At 34.8% G+C, this 22411-nt stretch overlaps 1 protein-coding gene across 1 annotated transcript in view; it reads right to left on the reverse strand.

Annotated features, from left to right (window-relative positions):
- Window positions 1-417: 417 nt before the first annotated feature.
- Window positions 418-22411, reverse strand: part of RpS12 (ribosomal protein S12) — a 51073-nt gene continuing 29079 nt past the window's right edge. The window contains exons 4-6 of the mRNA XM_090371486.1: window positions 12566-12668; window positions 4445-4546; window positions 418-526 (exon numbers count right to left, since the gene is read on the reverse strand). Coding sequence (XP_090227612.1) covers window positions 461-526; window positions 4445-4546; window positions 12566-12668 — 271 coding nt within the window. The 3' untranslated portion in view covers window positions 418-460. The remainder of the gene's footprint in view (window positions 527-4444; window positions 4547-12565; window positions 12669-22411) is intronic.

Consider the following 22411-nt stretch of genomic DNA (forward strand, 5'->3'; position numbering starts at 1 on the left):
GTACTTACATTTTCCCACAGAAAGTAAACATTAGAATTGTATTGGGTCTTATGAAAAGTGCAGACTTGGTCTCCCCACAGACATGCTTAAAACTAACTTTTCCCTTGACTTACATATAAGTGGGTTTCTTTTAATATATCTTTAAAAAAAAAAAAAAATCAATAATAGTGACACTCCACTCCATTGCAGCTTTATTACTCACCTGGAAACATCGTGGTTCACATCCCCCTGGCAAATGAATTTCGTCAAAGACCTTTTGCAAATGGAGTTGCAACTTGCCTTTTTCAGACAGGTAAGTTCTCATTTCCATAGGCACTAAAACTGGTCTCAAAGACATGTACCTGTAAAATAAAAGTGCTTTACCTCTGTTGTTTAGTAATGATATGAAATACAAGACACCACTATTCTTTCTTTTTTTTTTATTTGTGGGAAAGGTGTACAATTTCAAATTATATTTTCTTTAACCTCGTTTAGACTTGAAATACTCATGAAGAACATCATGGGCTTCTGTTTCTTTTCCATAGTCCTAAAGTAAAAAAAAAAAAAACCATATACACACATAGTTCATTCATTCCTGTAAGCAGAAAAAAAAAAAAAAATCATTTAAGAATTCTTAATAACAAGAATTTTTTTTTTTTTTTTCCACCTGATATGAATATTTGCTCAACTTGAGAGATATCACCTTTTGACAATAAAATATTTTACAGAAGGTAAGTATACAAAAGGACGAAAGGTTTTTCTTATTTTATTTTTAAATTATCAATTTTGCTATTTTAGGTACACTGAAACCTGCAAAAAATACCAAATTTTATTAGCCTCTGACAAATGCAGAAAAAGTCTATTTCCTTGCATCATTTAGCCATTCTAATACTAACTCAGATATTTTATCTGAGTTAGTCTAAATGTAAAACGAAATAACTTCATTTATAATATTAAATTATTATTTTTCCAAAAATCTGGCTATTTTTATATAATTTAACAATGACCCCCTCAAAATCTGTTAGTTTAAAAAAAACTTTGCCATAACTTCCAAAGAGACAGTAAATTCTTGATTATATGAATTAGATATTAATTTTTTGATATATTAAAGCCTTTTTAATTTTTTTTTTTTTGTCACCAATGAATTTTGTTTGCACTGATCAATTCCAGTAAATTTGTCTCAATCAATGGTCATACTATTTATTTCACATATTGTTAGACCATTTTCCATGTTTAAAACTTCCTCCACTGAACAACCACTCAATTCCTGCCAGCTTTCAGCACCGTCTCATATTTGCTACAATACTTATGCATGCTGCTAATCTCTGCAGCTGGTTAAATCACACAGGCCACTCAATGCCTTCCACTGTGCATATGATATAGAGAGATCCTTCATGGTACCACTTCTTCAGCAGGGGACTTCCCAGAAGAAAGAGTGGACCTTAAACTACCAGAATGTACCACCTGCTATTTCCAATGGAGGACTTTCCATTCATGAGCCACCAGCTGAATGTTTGTCTTTTACCTCAGCCATCTCCTGACTCTTCAGAAGGGTTAGATGGCTGAGATAAAATCACCCAAACCATCCTCCACATCAGATCCTGATTATCTCCAAACTTCCCTGTCGCAGAGCCATACAAAATTATGCAATTAAATAATCTTATCAGAAATTTTGATTTATCAAAAAATAGTTTAAAATGGAAAATAACCTTCTTGCCTGTACTGACACCAATGGTTTAATGGACTCACTTAATACTGACCTCACGACTGGAGACTCGTCATAGATCTAAATTGAGTTAGAGTTTAAAAGGTAAAACTAGTGCTACTACATAATGGCAATGTACTACCATCAATTCCAATAGGCCATACAGCTCGTATGAAAGAATCATGAGCACAAAATTTTGCTGTTTTCTTCTTTTTTTTTTTTATGAAAACCCCAAACCCCTAGCTACGGAGGCACCTCTTTGCAAATGGGACACAAAAAAAGACTGGCCATTAAAGCAATTACTCGATCCAGGTATAAAAAAATGTCCATTACAGTCCATAGTTGAGCGAAGCAAAATCCTGTTACACATACACATAAATTGTTTCATAAGTCCCATGGATCAAGATAGCCTAGTTTTCAAATATCTCAAGGAAAAATTTCCAAGATATAAAGGGCCAAAAATAAAGGAAGGCATGTTCACCAGTTCACAGATACAGAACCTTCTCAAGGATGAATGTTTTTGACCAGATCATCTGTGGTGATGAGAAAGTGGCCAGGAATATTCTTTCCAACTTGTTTGTTATTTGGATTTTAGGATCATTAGAAACTAAGGCCATATTGCTCCAGGGATATGCGGTGGTCATTCACTGACCTTTCCGCATCCTCCGTATTTGGTGGACATACATGGTATTCAACATGTGTATTCAACAGAATTTTTCCATATCCTTCTTAGTGTCAAATAGACTTCAGAATTATATCTTCTAAGAGCCCAATTAATTCCATCTATCCAACCACATCATTTCTCAAAATCAACAAACCTTTCACTGCATTCTTCCATATCACATTTTCCTTAAACTTAAAACTAAATTATATAAGGAGAATAAAAGATATATATAAAAAAAAAATAGATAATTTACCTTAAAAATATCTTGAGTTTTGTGTTGTCATGAAATAAAAGGTGGATTTGCATTTAAGAGAAACAGACAAAAGGGTGCCACTGGTCCCCCAAAGGCTGCAGGTTCCCTACCACTGTTTTGGAGGGTTTGAGAACTCTCATTAAAGAGCAGAAATGTGTGTGCGTTTGGCAAGTATATTCCTATTATATTACTGATATATTAATAGTTAACAAAGCAGCAATGGCTGCTCTGTTAACTATTAGTATAGAGGTAAATCTTCCATTTCTAAACTAATTACTTATATATATCAGAAAACATCAGTATTTATGGATCAGATTACCATATTACATAAAGTAACATAAGAAGCCATTTACTTTCAGAAAATCTCCTGCAGCATTCTGAATTTCATCAAGAATTTTATCCTTTCCCTTAAAAATTGTTGCAGCCAAACTCTGAGCAGAGTTCATTGTGACCACTACTTCCATATTACAAATCCTATTTCATACTCTTCTTTAAATCCAAGCTGATGGCCTTCCTTTTACTTGCACTGTCCACAGCACCTTTTTTTTTTTTTTTTTTTTTTTTACAACATATTGTTAATATAGAGAGAAAGGTGTCAATTAAAATAATTCATAGTGAGAATTGAATAAATAACTGTACTTGCTACATCATGTGAATGGTTTAATTGCAGTTTATAAGCAACAATATATGTCCTTTGCAATTCCCAGGCAGCTACTATATACTTTCCATATCAATGTGAATGTCTGGTTACTTGCAGAGTTTGAGCACCAATATTTGTCTTTGGCAATTTTCCACCGAAAGTTGGTAACTGAGCAGAAATCAGGTGAAATTTGTTCTGTCCCATTTGTGAAATAAACAGTTTGCTTTATCACTTTTATTGCACCTGTTAATTTATTTTCACATGTGTTGTTCCATCTGACTTAAATAAAAATTGCAGGATTCAATCAGGTTAAGAGTTTCTAAATGTATAGGAAAAAGAGCTTATGACATGAAATCTGATGCAAGGCTTTGTACAATTGTTTGATAGAAAAACAAAACTTTTGACAGATGAACAAATGTTTGTGCACTTGCCAAAGTGCACAAACATTTATCTGTCAAACATCACTCATCTGGCATTGCCCTTAGACAATCAAACTGATTTAATATTTTGCTAACAGTAGTTGTTAGTCAAATCAAAATTCATACACTTTATCTTTGATTTTGATCACTGAGAGACCTGAGACCTGCTCTCACAGAGACCAACTGCAATCTTATAGTATTTGTTAGTAACAATACACCTTGCAGAAATGTTTGGCATTCTATCCAACATTTTGTCTTTCTGTTTCTATTCCTCTGGCTAACTTTTTTATTTTAATGGTCCATGGACAATTCTGAAAGTGAAATTACCAATTTCATGAATTCGGTCTTTTTTGTTTTGTATTAATTTTGTTTCCAATTACTTTGAAATAATATTCCCCATGGCATTTTCTTTTGTTTGAAGGATAGAATGGTGCCCAGTATAAAAGTGGAGATAACTTTTTCACACGCATAAAATGGAAATCAGTGTTTAAATGATTGCATGTGATTGCATGTTTATATTTAAAAAATAAGTTAAACAAAAACAAGGCTTGTATGTGACATTTATTTGAATTATTCATGTTGAGAAGTATTAAAGACCTTCAATTCTCTAAATTTTTGAACTAAAAAAAAGTTTGTTTTTTTTGACAGAGTATAGCTACTCTTCATCCTAACAATAATATAGTAAAGGTTATGTAATGTTAAAACTACAATTAAAATATATGTTCACAGTAATTATCAAATTGAAAAATTCCACCTTTAGATACAAAATTTACATATTCCTTACCTTGACAACAACACAACTACAGCCCACAACTTTTCTGGCTTTGCCTTCCTTGTCAATTTTACATAATCCTGCCCATTCACCTAACTTCTTATTACTATCGACCTATGCAGATTGAACAAATTTAAAACAGCATGTACTTTTCAGAATTCACACTTTGTTATATAAATAATTATAGATTTTAGTTGCCACCTATAAAAAATTTATAGGATTAAAAGTGACAAACAAATATATAACTACACACTCTGCTGTGTAAGAATGCAAAACAGTAAACCCTCTTATGTGAAAATATAATTACTCTATGCATAATTGTGTTGTACTATTTTCAAAGAATTTCCCTTAAGTTTTAGAAAGTTCACCAGTTTAACTCATCACTAGCCACATGGTGTTTATCCAACAGAGTTCACAAATTTTTAATAAAGAAATCAAAAATACTATATTACATTACATCCCTTAATGGTAAGTTAGATAATGTTAGCTTTAGTTATTTGATAGCTATTTTATTAGAACAGAAAAGAGTATCTGATAAACAACTGCTTTTTTTAAAAAAGCAATTGTTTATCAGATACTTTTTATTAGATATTTGCAAATGTATTAATCAGAAGGTTTATCTACAACTCTTAAATGAGATCACTGAATTTTCTAATATCTATTGACTAAAGTTGACAGATATTGGAAAATTCAATAATCTCATTTAAGAGCTGTTAGGAATTTATACCTTTCAAATGTGTACAAGTAGTTACGACTTTACGAGTTAATTTGCTCCTAGCGTGTGCTCGTAAGGCAGGAATTTATTTCCCACAGAAAATGTTAAAAAGAGGTTACGTTCTCAACAATGAAATTAGTTAGCTAATTAGTTTGTTTAAACAATGATTGATTTTCCAAAGAAATCAAGCAAATTATAATAAAGAAATTATGACTTACAAATGTTAAAGAATGTTTATTCTTCATCATCATTGTTGACTAAATGCACACTTGTTGATCACTCGATATTGGCTCGGCACTCGGTTCATTGCATAAGTATTTTTTGCCAGCATGCACAAATTGGAACTAACACGATTTGCACAGAAGTGTATGAAGCTTTAAAAAAAAAAAAAGGAACGAAGAGAAGATACTGAAAATTTGTTTTTTGTATGATTGAAGATTTCAGTAAATGGAAAACACATTTTGCCATAATAATGTAAAAAACCCACACAATTCCAGTTATTGGGATTATCACAAATGCAGTAACAGAGTTTACTACCTGTTTATAACTATTTTCACTAATAGAAAAGCCCAATAAACTGAAAAGTGCAAATTGTTTTATGGTAGTGACCTCCAGAAATGTATTTTAGAAAAATATCACAAAGGTGTTCAAAATTGATTCTTACAACAGCACATAAGTAGAATGAAAGTGTAGTGCATTTTAATGATTTGAAATTTACATTATAAAATGACCTTTTAGGTCATTAATTCCAAGGTCTTGGAACGAATTACCAAAACACTGTTATTGGGTTCACATTACGATGGTGTCTCTGGAACAGATTAATATCGTAAAGCAGGGAGGGTACACAGTATTGTATAGCTACACGAGTGGTTTGAAATGTGGTATTTATGAATGTTTAACATTCATTTTTTGCAATTAATGTTCATATTTTCAATTTTGTTGATACTTGGGAGGGGGGGAGGAACTCGCAAACCCAGGAACTGCCTGTGTGTGTGTATATATATATATTTTGGGAAGTGGGAGTTAGCCCAATATAAATCGCAAAGTTTTTTTGCTGACTGTGTGTTCAAAGAAAATTTTAAGATCTGCAACTATATTCTCCTTTACAGAGGGCAATGAAGTGTGGAAGGTGAAGGCAGATGGTTACTGTTGGGAGAATTAAGCACGGTGCAGTAATTGGATACCGCTGGAGAATGTTGCTGAAAGGAATTAATGAAGACATGTAACAAACTGGGGGAATGTTGTCCTTCATATACCATGGTCAAAAATTGGGCTACAGAATTTAAGTGTGGACAAGACATTGTTGAAGATGCATCTTGCAGTTGGAGGCCTGTTATCATGTTGACACCTGCAAATGTGGATGCCATTCATTGCCTGATCATGCAAGACCACTGAAAAATATTGATGTTTTTTTGCTGCTTGAATCCGTACCATTGTATAAACTAAACTAACTTTTTTTTTTTTTAACTAGACTTGCGCACTATCCTAAATCATATACTAAAGATTAGATGAGATGCCAATTCATGAACTGGTCAATTTCACAATCCAGGTGTAACATATATACAGGGGTGGTTAATAAAGTTCTTGTGCAACTTTAAACTTCAAGAACTTTGGATGTACACATATGATAGAAGCACACAATTCAAAATTTTATAACTAAACTTTACTTTACCCTGTGATAATCATCATAACATTTTAATACATTGGTGTTCTTGGAGTTCCTCTCTCTAAGAAGAAAGAAGGCCATTCCATTTTAGGAGTTTGGTGCTTCACTTTATTTAATATTTTATAACTAAACTTTTATGGCAGTTCAGGCAATTAAGTTTCTGTACTCTGAGACATGTTTATTTATATTATTATTTGATATTAAATATCCAGTTCACAAAATAGTCAAGATGCGATTAAAATCTTGCCTGCTTCATGAAATGGGCAATTCACAGAATAGACAAAAATTTGCACATTTCATGAACTGGTAAATTTCACAATCGGGTAAAACATACACCAATGAGCCAAAATAGCGTGTACCCGGCGAGGCACGGACACTACAAGATTTCTAAATGTGTCTTGTGGTATCTGATACCAACACATAACCAGTAGATCTTTTAACTCTGGTAAAGTCCATGGTTGAGACACCGCAGATTGGAGTTGCTGTTCCAACACAAACCACAAATGCTCAATGGGATTGATGCCTGGAGAATTAGGATGGGCAATACCTGAAAGTCTTCCTCATGTTCCGTGAACAATCCGGGCAGTGTGGCATGGTGCATTATCCTGCTGAAAGACGGCACCACCAGAGGGGAAGACCGTTGCTATGAAAGGGTGTACCTGGCAACAAAATGATGTTTAGGTAGGTGGTAGACATCAGAGTGCCAGGCACATGGATGACTGGACCCAGGGTATACCAGCAGAACATCGCCCAAAGCATGACACCGTTGCCACCACTTCCCCAGGTAAACACACTTACCCAGCCGTCCACATGGTGCAACAGGAAATGTGATTCATCAGACCAATCACTCAAGGTTCAGTTTCAATGTTCGTGTGCCTATTGTAGGTGCTGTCGCCAGTGAAATGTGGTTAGCATGGGCACTCAGAACAGCCTGTGGCTATGCCCCATTGTCAGCAGGGTTTGATGCACTGTGTGTTGTGACACATTACTCCCATCACCAGCTAGCTGCACCACAGTCGCCCTTCTGTTGCCACGTACCATCCGGGAGAGACTTCACCTTGAGCATTGATGGGCCGTGGTCGTCCAACACCTTGCTGGCGGTTTGTGGGTTTCCCCTCAGACCACGTTCGGTAGGTACTAACCAGGGCTGACCGGGAGCATCCCACCAGCTGTGCCATTTCAGATATGCTCTGACCCAGTCGTCTGGCCATTAAAATCTGGCCTTTGTCAAGCTCGCTTAAGTCTGCTGCCTTTCCCATCTGAAAGAAAGAATAACAATAATTAACGGAGCTCAGTAATCATGTGTTTTTTATACCGTGTCCTGACCTGCACCATAGTTCACCTGCAGTTGTGTCAATTTACACAACTTGCTGGCCATAATGTTATCGGTGTATAATACATATGTACATGACCAGGTGTATATATATTTATAGGCTTGCATAGCTGAGTGGTCAGGAGTGGGAGTGCAATAGCACTCACTCTTTGAGTAGACTGGAATTCAAGCCTCTGCTAAATACAGTCAATTTGCCAACCCACACTGGACCAGCGTGACAGATTATCATCCATTTTCCTCAACATGAGCTACAGAGGAGGCCTCCATCCTGCAGTGGATTGACAATGGCTGCAGATTTATTTTATATATATATTTTTAATTCATTGTAAGGAGCATTTTTTTTTTTTTTTTTTTTTTTTTTGCATGCAAATGAAAGTGGTTGAACTCAGTTTTCAACCATATAGGATTTTAAAGCAGACTTCCACAACATTCTGCAACCCAAGTTAAAAAATTAAGGTTCCAGTTTAATGTTCAATGAGTAGTTTACTGAATATAATTCCCTTTCGAGTGAGATTCTTTTTTATTTTTGTCCCTCATTTATATTACTTCATTCAATTTTCCTATCAAAATCAAAGTAATGAAAACTGTTAATTTTGTGCTTACAATATCCTGATTTACAACATCAGATATTTAATGTTATATTTAAAAATAATTCATTAATTTAAAAACTGTTTTCGGACAATATATGATTTATCTTTGTAGCTGCAAAACTAGATGCTGATGTGAATAACCATATTTTAGAATGTCTTGATAATGTAAATTTCTTTCAAAAAAAAAAAAAAACACACAATTCATTGTGAAGAGTGATTCTGTTTTACTTTGCATCCAAATAAACAATTAGGTGTAATAGCATTTCATTCTCTATCCTGCATGTTTCCTGTTTGCACATTATCTAACAGAAATTTCTGGAATGCTAAATAGAGAAATCAAAGAAAACTTTTTTTGAAAGGTATTGAGAATTTCAGCTGTGGATTGGAATAGATGAATAGCACCAAACTGCTGTAATTCACTGTCGCAAAGATCCACACACCAAGTTCAAGGTTAAAAGTCTGTTTGGAGCATAAAGTTTCTATATATATTATGGCTGCAAGGGAGATTTTTTAAAAGGTTAGGTTTAGAACAATTATCACCATAAAATTTAAGTTTGAACTTAAATGTTGATCAATCTGCACAAACTGTATACCTGTAACGAGAAATGAAGGCCTTTAAAACCAAGTACCAGTCACTGAGATAGATAAAACACTTCATGGTTTTGGGTTTGCTCTAAAGGCATTCTCCAGAGGTTACAAAAATAAACAATATTTATTAAATATTTAGTTATACTCTAAAGCGTTTAGGGCATAAGCCTCAAGCTATGAGAGAATCTAGACTATGCCGACCAGACTAGCCGGGTAGGTAAAGTGCCTGCCTGGCAACTCAAAGGTCGCGGGTTCGTATCCTGCCTTGGGCTTGGATCAAAGTACTGCAAAAACCTTGGGCCCAACAACTACCAAAATAAAAAAAAAAGTCTAGACTATGTATAAATATAGTGCAAGCGCATCAGAAATACATAGCTATATCTGAATAATTCAGAATATTAGTAAAACGGCATCATTTTAAGTTATATCTCATATTGTGAATACTTTCACAATGAGTTGCCATGATATTGCACTACTTTGAATAAGTAATGCTTCACCTAAGGAGAAGACTAATGTTACTTATTCTCAGATGGATACCACCACTCGGACGGCATCGTTTCGAAATATGGTATGGGATAGTTCTCGATTATCCTCAAACTATCCCTATTAGATTTAGAAAAGAGATAAAGATGTAGGAAGGTGATAGTAGGAGAGGTAGAGGAAGGATGTTGTTGTTGTTATTTGGTTTTTAGGAGCATTAGCAACTAAGGCCATTTGGTCCGGGGATATGCGGTGGTCATTCCCTGATCTTTTTGCATCCTCCGTATTTGGTGGCGACAGGCTCGAACCCCGGTCTAATCAAGAAGCGTATGCTACGCACTGCTGCTCCTTCCCACCTGGCTACGGAGGCACCTAGAGGAAGGAAATGCCGTAGAAGGAAGAAAGGGACAGTTGCTCTTTCAACTCGCACTCAAAGCTCATATATTCCTCGAATGGGCAACGCTTCCCCAGTAGAGAAGACTGTTGTTACCTATTCGAGGAAACTCACTGGCCATCAGGCCCCCCAGACGGCACCGTTTCAGGGCTATTTGGCCCTTCTTCAGTGGGTGGGTAGGTACCCTAGTGATGCAATGATGGCAAAACAGTTATGAAGTATAACTCCACAATATGAGAGATGCCTGATGGTGTATCATGTATTTAGACTCTAAAGTGTTTCGGGTGTAAGCCTCAAGCTATGGGAGAGTCCAGACTATGTATAAATATAGTGCAAGCGCATCAGAATATTAGTAAAAATGGCATAATTTTAAGTTATATCTCATTGTGAATACCTTCACAATGAGTTGCCATGATATTGCACTACTTCGAATAAGTAACACTTCACCTAAGGAGAAGACTAATGTTACTTATTCTCAGCTGCATCACTCGGGTACCTACCCACCCACCGAAGAAGGGCCAAATAGCCCTGAAACGGTGCTGTCTGGGTGGTGGTGGTATCTATCTGAGAATATGTAACATTAGTCTTCTCCTTAGATGAAGCGTTACTTATTCAAAGTAGTGCAATATCATGGCAACTCATTGTGAAGGTATTCACAATATGAGATATAACTTAAAATTATGCCATTTTACTAATATTCTGAATTATTCAGATATAGCTATGTATTTCTGATGCGCTTGCACTATATTTATACATATTTAGTTATTTCAATACTGTTACTTAACATTTTCTAAATGCGGAAAGGTCACAAGTCTAGTATGGCAATATGTGCTGATCTTTTCAGCTTTGTGATGTTGTTCCTGTTTGAATGGATGTTGCCACAGTATGCAAATCTCTACCCTGGTTTTTCCATGATGGATTGCTGTTTGTACTGTTGTTTGACTGATTAGTAGCTCATAGAAATAGCTGTTTTCCTCTGTTGTGCGTTGGGTAAGAGAATTTAGTTCTGATGATTTTAAATATTTGCATTTTAACTCTTGAATCACATCTCCAGCCAGGGCACAACAAATTCCAGATGCACAGCGTCAAAAACACAGTTAAAATAGCTACAAATGATCACCAAATGAAACATCTCGATCATCGCACATTCATCTAAAGAGTACTCTACCAGTTACACACTACCAATTCCCCTGCCCAGTGGCAATTTTTAGATCCCCCCCCCAAAACACTTTCTACGCAAGTGGAAAGTGCAAAACAGTTTTCCCCGACAGCTAGCTGAAGTGACACACTAATTATAATCATGTATATTGCTTCCAGCCTTCCCTGAATTACAGTTCTGGTTCATAGCAGCAGTCTGTTATATATGATATTACACAAGTAACAAACTGAACAAATGTGTGGGAAGTGCTAAGAAAACTTATGGTTTTTCTTTAGATTAACATAGAATATAGTATATTTTAACAGCAATTAGAAACTCAATCCTCAAATACTACTGTGTGAGAGAGAGAGGTTTGGCTTAATGTAAATCAAAGAGCTTATCAATTGTCAGGGATCTAGTCAATAAAAAATTAAGGTATATTTTATATGCAGCAAACAGCATTATTTGTTCCCTAACATAAAAATTATTTATACACATGCTTATTACTTAAAATTATAATGTGCATATACCAATAAGATCTCTTATATAGCTAAGTGATAATGTAAAAATGAAAAACAGCTCTTTGTGGTTGGGATTTTATGACAAAAAAAATTGCTTAAATGTGGTCTCACTTAAAACAAAAAAAAAAAAAAAAAAAAAAAAAAGAGAAGAACTATCAGTGATACCTTCTATTGTGTTCTTAATTTGTTCCCGAGGACAGAGCATTATGTAATAATGTTCTGTCCACAATGCCATCAAGAAATGGTACCCATGGATTGATTCCAACTTCATAACAGTTTACCAGTAAATGCTACTGGACAGCTTCCTTGTATATCATTAAGTGCAGTACTGAATTGTATTTAGGTGTCATGCTAGTGTTATATTTACAATAAGCTTCCTTGAGCACTAAAATGAAGCTAATAAGAGATGGAGGTTCTGTGGTGCACCCACATCAATGCTAATTGACACACACACACAACATAAACAGGCATAGCAGCAAACTTGGGTGTTGAAATTATTGCACGATTTAGATTTTTTTTTTTTTTAGCACAAGTCATTTATTACACCCAATTTTTTTGGGTCCTTTCTAATCTCTCTCTCCTTGAAGCTCCAGTTATGTTTTGTTTCAGTACTTTAAGGAATGAGTTTTATCATTATTAATGTTAGATGTAATCTTTACAAATGATTATTCATTGACATGAAATTTTTATCTACATATACTGATTTACCTTAATAAGATTGATTTGGTGTTCTGCACACAGAGCTTCAACAAGTTTAACATACATAGCTTCGTCACAATTGGTAGCCAAAACACAAAGCAATGCTTCACGCCTATAAAAAAATAATAATACATTCTTAATGAAACTGAAGTGAACAGAAAATGCAACTTTGTTACAATTACATTAGCTGAAAACTGAGCAAAGCTACCAAATTTATATTTTTTGGTAAAAATATAAATGATATTAATAAGTAATAACTTACAGATCTGAAGGCCCAAAGACAAACAAAAAGTAACCTAATTTTGACACAGATAAGATAGTAGTTTAACCTTTTTGCAAGTGTTTATGTAGGTTATTTGAGATTTTTCTGTATATACATGGTTTCTGTTATCAAGTATGTCTACTGGCCTGCCTTGAGATTTGCTGCAAAGATAGAGCTTGGTAGTATATACTCATTTTGTGTAAATGTTGCATGCTGTGGCCACAAGCAATGGTATAGCAGTTTAGCTAACAGGATGCATAATTTGGTAAGGAATTAGAATAGAAAGACACTCCTGCCTTTGTATAACCTAAGAGCCCAGAGTGCGGAAAGAATTATTTGGAAGTGAACAGTATATGAATGAAGAATATAAAGTTAGCGCTCGGGTTATCTGGGAGAGCAATTTCCTGTCCATGCTCGTGATCACACAGTCATTAGTTGAAAAATGGAGAAAGATATTGCAGTAGTTAGAGGTAAAAGCATCCATTTTAATTTCAGAAAATGGTGACTATGGTAGTTTAAGGTTTCACATGGTATCTATTAATTGGATAGATTGCAGAGCGAATACAGTAAATACCTTCAAAGCAATAATCACGGAAGTCATAAATACCATTGAGAAAATATAGCACAAGGAGGATGCAGGGATGGATGAATACTGAACTAGCCAGTCTAATAGAGCAGAAAAAAAGATAAGAGAAAGTTACAGAATGATGAAAAATACCAAAGTGTACAACAGCTACAAGTTGATCTGTAATAGTACCACAGATAAAGTTAGGGAAGACAAGGCTGAGTACTGGCTAAGGGAGCAAAAAAATGGGAAAAGGGAATTTTTCATGAATGTGAATACAAAGAAGAAGAAATGAATTGGACCGGACTCTTGTGCACTGGGTATGAGAAAGTATTAGATATCACCTGATGTTGCTGATGAACTGAATAGGTACTTCAAGTTTGGTCTTTACTGATGAAACACCCTTTATGCTAAGGAGAGGCTGTGTGAGTGAGACTGAGCCACCTGAAATTAGTGATTTTGAAATTACAGATGACCATTTATTAGAAAAACTTCAGAGCTTAAAGACAACTAAGGCTCCTGGAGTTGATGGTATAGAATCAGTAGTTTAGAGGGAGGCAGCCAGTGTATATTAAACCATTGAGGTTAATTGTCCATTTCCACTTGCAGTCTGCCAAACCCCATGTACTTTTGCTGACAGAATCTCAGTTATCGGTTGATTCAACTACTGCTCATCCACTTGCCCAAATTATTCACTGTATGATTCCTTTCACCTCAAAGGTGGTATTTGTGCATATGTCTGTTCTGATATTCCCTGTCAGAGATTTAATATCTCCTCTTTTCAATCTTCTCTGGCTTAAAATCTCTCTACCTCATATGTATATAAAAAGGTGGAAGCGGACAGAAAGAAAACATTCAAGTCAAACAATATAAACTAATTTGACTGTCCACTATTTCTCCAAGAAACTCATCAATAAAAAGGAAACTGTCAATGTTTCTGGAAATCCACACAAATCATTAAAAACAAATAAAGAAAATATTAAAGTCAAGAATTAGAAAAGTGTTAATGCTCTGCTGTACAGGTCTTGGTAGGAATATAGATACAGTACTTTTTTCATAGAGTAATGACACTTGACAACAATATAAAATGCATGAAGCAACAACAGTAATTGGGCATGCAACATGTTGAAATACAAGGATCAATTGGGATGTTACTTAATCACTTCCACTGCACATGAGTAAACCACAATAAATCAATAACACAAATTGAGGCATTGACTACAAGACTTTTTTTCTTCTTCTATGTATTCGTATGCATCTGATCGGGACTTTATAAACATTAAATGAATAACATTATCCATGATCACAAAAAGGGCATGCACTGTATTTCAGTTATTCTAATTCTACACTTTCAATTGTTTAGAGTTAATATTGCATTCTCAGAAAATGGTTCTACACAGCCATTCAGTAGAGGGAGCCTATGTTTTATCATCATAGAATGCAATTTCAGAATCAGAACTACTAGAATAAAAATTTTATATACTAAATGCAAACACTAGTTTAATTTTTTCCATATAATTTTTTCATAACTAGTTTATTTCACACTCCCTGTTATTTTAAATCAAGGGCATGTGGGGAGGATATCGCCCCTAATCTAGAAACCAAAACAGGGACCTACTTCTACCTTAAAAGTTCCATATTAACAACTCTCATTCACTTCTCCATTCCCCCCCCCCTTAAAATTAAGGGTTACACTCCAGTATGTTTTAGGTAAAAACTGCCTTTCAATTATGAAATAAGGGTATATACCCACTGTAGTTATATAAAAACAATTTAAAATACAAGTCAGAAGGTCGCTTTGCTCCCTTCTGACTTGTGTCACACGAACCTGAATTATACGTTTTTATATTTTAATTTTTTTTGTGAGGGGGAAACCTGCCACCACACCCCTTCTAATAATCAAATGATGTACAAAAATTACATTATATTATTTTATTTTCTAAAAACAAATTAATAACAAAACCATCATTTATATATTTGATTATAAACATTTCTTGTCCAATTTTTTTGTTTTTTTATTCGTTTTCCGTTAATACAAAGATTTTTAGCTACCTTTACTCTACTTAATGCAACGTATAATTGTCCATGCGAAAACATAGTGATGTTAAGTCAACACCAACTTTAGATAATGTTTGACCTTGAATTTTGTTTATTGTCATACTAAAAGCCAATTTCACAGGAAACTGTACGTTGAAAAATGAAGTTATATTCCCCTTCGTTTGAATACATATGAATCTGTAGAATATATGTTTTCGATTCAGCTGTCACCTGTGACATGTTCACAAACCAAACATTTCTTCCTTATTTCCACTAACAGTCATTTTTTATACCTAAGTTTCTTAAAACCATAACAATTGCGTTTACCTTTAATAGTAATTTATGCAGAGGTAAACCTCCGTTGGATGGTGAAAAGGGATGCTCCTGAAGCTGACTACAAGCGAAAGATGAAAAGGTCCCATTGTTTGATACAGGTACATTCATAGCTACATCTTACTGCCATATAAATAAAAAATACCTTATTGTATAAATATAAAAAACTACTTTTTTTTTTCGAAAACATGAGCCAAACTGCCATCTTAGACACTTTCCTTGTTTAGCACCCCAAAATCTATTAAGTAAACTTACATTCGTGCTTGTAACAAGATATGATCCAAATTTTGTTGTTCAGCGTAATCATTTTCTAGTACTCCATACAAACTCCCTTCACATAAAGTCATTACACAGCACATTGGGTCTCTTTGGTAAAGCTGCTTAGAAGGCCGTGTTTACACAGGATGAGTGGATATTACTGTGTTATATTATGGTATGAATGTTAATTTTCAGCAAGTAGTAACAAGTAGTAGTAACAGCAAGTAGTAATTTGCAACAATCAGCTAAAAAATAGCTTTTAATCAAATTGTTTGTGTCATTAAAGAAAATTGTTCCTTTGCATAAAAGCTATTTTCTAGCTGATTGTTGCAAATTAAACAGGATACAAAATTTGATATCAAAAGTCCACTTTTAATGACAAATTCAAAATCACAGCAATTTCACAGAAACTTATCTTACTCACCTAATATCAACTGCAATACATTTACTGTTTTTGCCATATTTGTCTTCAGGACCTTTATAAACAACATATGCACAGAGCTGAAAAGTAATAGGCAGGGCAGTGCCTATTACTATAAAAACATGTAAACCAGACCATGAGATACTCATGTACTCTACTGCTTTCTAAGGCCAGTTTTTGTTTTCAGGATGGAAAAAGAAACAGAAGCCCTATAGTCATTTAAGAATGGTGTGCCACATTCACTATGATGAAAAGCATAGGTGCCAGTAATATCAAAAAATTATTTCTGTATTTAATGTGGCCTGAAGTTTGAAGTCATTGATGGATTTCTGAAGCCAAGAAATATGTGTAAGGAAACTTTCTGCTACAGATTTACAAAAATAGGTACACCACAGGATGGGTTGGGATTTTTAAAATGTGTTTAAAGAGCTTCAACTTTCCTTGCACCATAAAGAGGATTAAAACTTGTACCTTTCAAAATAGGTGGTGAGTTACAAGTTACTTAGCCAGAAGCCCTCACATATATTAAGAATATAAGAGTAATAACAAACTAAATCCTAACAACTCTAGCCATTTACACAACTAAACATTCTCAAGAAATGTATGGCAAATGAAAATAATAACCTTTGGAAAAAGGAGAAAAAAAAAAAAAAACATTCTCAGAACATGGTTCATCATCTGTTCAGTAGAGAAGCCTATGCTTTCATCAGAGAATGCAATTGAAAACAAAAAATTTGGCCAATATTGACAACCAGCAAGTGCTACCAAAAAGGTCCCACTAACTGAAATCTCTTAGGAGTAGAAATCATCCCCCACCCTATCAAATATAAATAAAAGCATGCATATCTGTTCTTCCAGTAAAGGTATGAAGGCAAGCTATTAACTTTAAACTGATAAATGACCAAGTACAGAAACATTTACAATAAACTAAGGAAATTAGGACTGATGTATATTCCTGATTAAATAAAGCTGTTATGTTTTTGAGGAAGAAGAATTATAAGTTTAGAACTGGTAAGATTAAATAAAACCTGGATAAGTTTTATTAAGCTTTGTTACACTGTACAAAACTGAATGATTTAAAAATTAAATTTAATTAAACAATGCATTCTCAGAAATTATTCATCATAGCCATTCAGTAGAGGGAGGTTTTATCATCATAGAATGCATTTTCAGAATAAAAATGCCAAATTAAAAAAATATGTTCATTAAATACAAGTCCATGTTTTATATTTCATATATAGTGACTTCTTACTTTACACGTCTTTAAATTATGTGCGGCAACCATATTTATGGAAAGCACCATGAAAGGGGGAGTACATACCCAAAACAGATATTCAACCTCGACGAAACACGTTTATATTGAAAAAAAAAAGAAAGCCTAATCACACTTATATTTCCATTGCTGAAAAGACTGCACCTGGCTTTATGGTGGCAAAAGATCAGCTAACACTTCTGTTTGGTGCTAATATGGGGGGGTCATAAACTGAAACCTGTGTGCATTTACCACTATCAAAACCTTCATGCCCCTAAAGGTTACGGCAGGTCATACATTCCCATGTATTGGTCCTCAAACTCTAAAGGGTGAATGACTGCTGTTATTTTCAGAAGTTATCTTGTACCTCAGTTACGAACAGAATTGGAAGTGTATTGGAAGATAGAAAGAATTCTGTTCAAATCTTACTTATTCTTTATAATGCCACAAGCAATCAACCCAGTATTGTTGATGCCTATTCCAATATCAAGATTGCTCCCCCCCCCACGGAAAATGCAACCTCACCACTCCAGCCTAAGGACCAACATGTGATTAAATCTTTTTAAGCGATTAATTATTTAAAGTGAATTCTGGCTGATCTAATTAACAAGACCGACCAAGAAGAGATGAGTGTGCAGAAATATTGGCGAGCCTTTAATAAAAAAGGTGCTCAAAAATTAATTGGTGCTGCATGGCGTGAAGTTCCACGTAACTGTATTCAAAGTTTGTGGCATAAGTTATGTCCAGATCTGATACCGATAAAGATTGTGCACAAACCAAAAACAAATGCATAAAGCACGCTAAAAAGATAGGATTCACTGAAGTGGAGGCAACTGATATTGATGATTTAATTGATTCACATCATCAAGAATTGTCAAATGAAGATCTGTTTTCACTGGAGTAGCATCGCATTCAAGAGGAGGCAGCAGTGAGCGAAAGCCCAGAGGTTAAAGAAGAACAGAGCCTGACAGTGAAAGGAATATCAAAAGCATTAAACCTTATAGATGAAGGTCTAAATCTGTTAGCTGATGAAGACCCTAATCTTGAGCGAAGCTCTAAAGTGCAACATACAGTTATGCTAGAACAGTGGTTTTCAACCTTTTTTTTAATAACGGCACCCCTAAGTAATTTATTTTATTTTGCAGTACCCCTACTCATTTTTCTGCCCATTAGATCCGATTCTCTCTCTGTATATATATAAATATATGTTAGTCATTATAATAACATAATTATAAAAATTACATTTCATAATACAAATTATATATACAGGAATAACTCGCATAGTGTGGTTAATGGTTAATTGGTGCCAAAAAAATACCGCGCTGACTGATCGAGGTATTATTAGTATGTATTTTAATGTAATGCGTTCCGATAATTTGATTATATAAGTCAAGTTGCAAAAATATATAGGTGTTTGTTTACTATAAATTGATGCACACGAAGTTCTTGCAAAAAAAGAAACTAAAATGATAAAAATGAAAAATACTAGTAAGTACAGTAAAAATTATTTTTATTGCAGTATGTACATACCAAAAGAATATAAGTGAAGTATGTACTGTATTTTTATTTTGAAAAATAACTGATCAGCTTAGTTTGCACAGTTTTTTTTTCCTTCTTTTTATATGCATACATCTCTTTATAACATGGAGTGTCATTTTGCAACGCCTGCCTTACTTTCATACCTCGTTCGATGTTTGGATCTAGAAGAACACTCAACGCCATTACATTTCTTCTTTCCACTCATATTTGCATATAAAGGTGTAACATTTTTAAAAAATAATCTTTAATAAAAATACACAGGGAAAAATATTTGTACAGCTTACGCACAATCAATGACCTCACCGCTCGGAATCTAGAGTGTTTACTAATGTGTGAATGCTAGCAGAGTCCGTATATAATGGGAGTTTCGACAACAGTCAGAATGGCCTTGAATCCATAACACATTGGCCTACGTGCTGGCATTATAACACATACATATATACATATCAAATGTATTGGTGCGTAATGCAGTTAATTTTTTTTTTTTTTTTTTCAATTTGTAAACCACGCTATAGCGAAACCGCACTATGCGAGGTATTCCTGTACACACACACACACAGAATATAATAATTTTATTCTTTATATAGAGATACTAAGTAAACATCAATTATAAATCACCACAAGATTAAAAAGATACTGTACGCTGTTTTATAATGAAATAAACATAAATTAAAAAAAATAAGTTTAAGTAACTTAAACCCAAATCACGCCCCACCCCAGGAATGTTGTTGCAGCACCCCGGTTGAAAACCACTGCGCTAGAACTTAGTTGCTTCTATGAGCTGATGTGCGAGAAGAGGCAACATGCAAAGCACTGCCTCTGGATTCCTTTTTCAAGCACTCAAGGGAACAGTCAAATGAACCCCCTCACTTCTCAGGTCACCGTAAAACCCCCAACCCATCTGGTCCGAATCCAAGGAAACGGAAACTGACCATGACAATCCCTTTCATCATTCTGCCTAAGGCTACCCTCCACCCCAATCTTTCCCTCTCAATTGTCATTTGTGTGTTGTATATGTTAGTTATTGTGAACACTTCCTTAAGTGTACAAAAAAAAAAAAAAAAAAAAAAAGTAAATCGATAAAAATGAATGTATCTCTTTGATTGCTCATCGTTTCCTCTAGAATGCACAGTCTTCCAACCTTTTAATATATATATATATATATATATATATAATAAATGTAATATAAAATCATGAGTATTAAACATGTAGTTTAAGTTACTGGATAAAAATAAATAAGCTAGGTATAACAGATGTACCAAGGCGCACAAAGCAGCAACAAAGGATGCAAAAATTTAAGTATGTAAGAATTGAAAAGTCTCATATAACAATTCCAAAGTCTGATAAAGTTTGCATAGCATAGATTGAAGTGAAAAATTAACAGTGCCAAGTATTAGCATTAGTTGAGGCATATGATGCAAGAAAGCAAGCTTATACAGCATCAGCCAAGGAAAAAAAAAAAAAAAAAAAAACCCTTCCCATTTCGCCCATCCAGTCACTCCAAATGTTTGTCTAGTTAAGCCTTAAATTTATTTAAGCCATCAACTTCCACAGCAATATGGAAGCCTGTTCCAGCAATCAACTACCAGCTAGCTAAAGGCAAACTTCTGCACATCCATTCTACAACTCTTTCCTGAATTTGAATCTAAGCCCCCTCAGGTTCTTAGTCTGAGCAAGCAGAAATATCTCGTTAGCACTGAGCATGCTCAAACCATTCAAGGCCTTATACACCTCAATCAGATCACCTCGCAGATGACTAGTCTCCATATGCTGCAACTTGCAGAACTTAAGCCTTCCTTCATAACAGCATCCTTTGTTCCCCTCACCAGTCTTGTTGCCCTTCTCTATACTGGTTCTAGCAACTCTACATCCTTCCTAAAATGAGGCTTCCAGATCTGTTTGCAGTACTCAAGGTGTGGCCTGACCACTGTCTTATACAAAGGATAATCGCCTCTTTGTCTCTGCTAGCAAAATTCCTATATGATGCAAAATAATCATTGACAAAACTATATAACATGCTCTAGCAGCCAGTCTACATTGCTCAGAGAACTTCATATCTGACTGCACAATTACCCCCCAGGTCTTTTTCATTCTCCACCTCCCTGAGTGTAGTACCACACACCTGGTACATTTCTCTTGAGTTACTGCTATCCATATGCAGTACTTTGCATTTGTCAATGTTAAAATTCAGTTGCCACTTCTCAGCCCATCTGCTTAACTTTTCTAGATCCTGTTGCAGTAGAATACTGTCATTAACAATCCTGCCAAACTTTTTATCATCTGCAAACTTGGACATTAAGCCTGATATACCTTCATCAATATTATTGATAAACACACAAAACAACAATGGGGGACTCCACAAATAACATTAGTCCACAAAGAGCAGTGTCCATTTATTACCACTCTCTGCTGTCTCCCACTCAACCATCCCTTTATCCATTGCAGCAACTTGCCCTAATGCCTTACCGCTCCAATTTGTACAGCAGTCTTCCTCATGCAACAGAATCAAAAACCTTCCGAAGATTCAAGTATATGATATCAAAATTATTCTTTGTATCCAGTTCCTTTGTAACGACATCATAATATCAAATCAAATTTGTCAGACAAGACTTCCCCTTAACAAACCCATGCTGTGTCTGAACTATAATTGAAGTCTTGTCTAAATGATCCTGCAATGAATTTTTAACCAGTGACTCCATTATTTTTCCTGGAACAGAAGTTCAACTAACAGGTCTATAATTATTTGTGTCTTTGTGAATTGGGGATACATTTGCACATCTCCAGTCCACAGGGACCTCCCCTGAATCTAAGGATGCTATCAAAATTATGGTTAAGGGTTTGCTAACTTCCCTTGCTGCCTTTTTTATGTTTAACTTCAACAATTTCTCCACTGTGCTCTCAGTTATTACAAAATCACTTATCTCCCTGTTAGAGTTTGATAAGCTTCTGGCTTCCCCTTCCTTGAATAACTCCTCGTGTGAATGCAGATGCAAAATAGTCATTCAGTTTATCAGCTACTTGAGCAGGATCATCAATAGTCAAACCATTTATGTTAAGTGGACCTATATGATTCATCCCCTTCCTTCTAGAGTTTACATAAGTAAGGAACTCTTTGCTGTTTTTCTTTGCATCCTTTGCCCAAGATTTCTCATAATCTGAATTTGCCTGCCTAACCTCCTTTGTGACTT

This window comes from Mastigoproctus giganteus, chromosome 4 (genome assembly GCF_048544385.1).
Source record: "Mastigoproctus giganteus isolate SK-2022 chromosome 4, ASM4854438v1, whole genome shotgun sequence".
NCBI lineage: Eukaryota > Metazoa > Arthropoda > Arachnida > Uropygi > Thelyphonidae > Mastigoproctus > Mastigoproctus giganteus.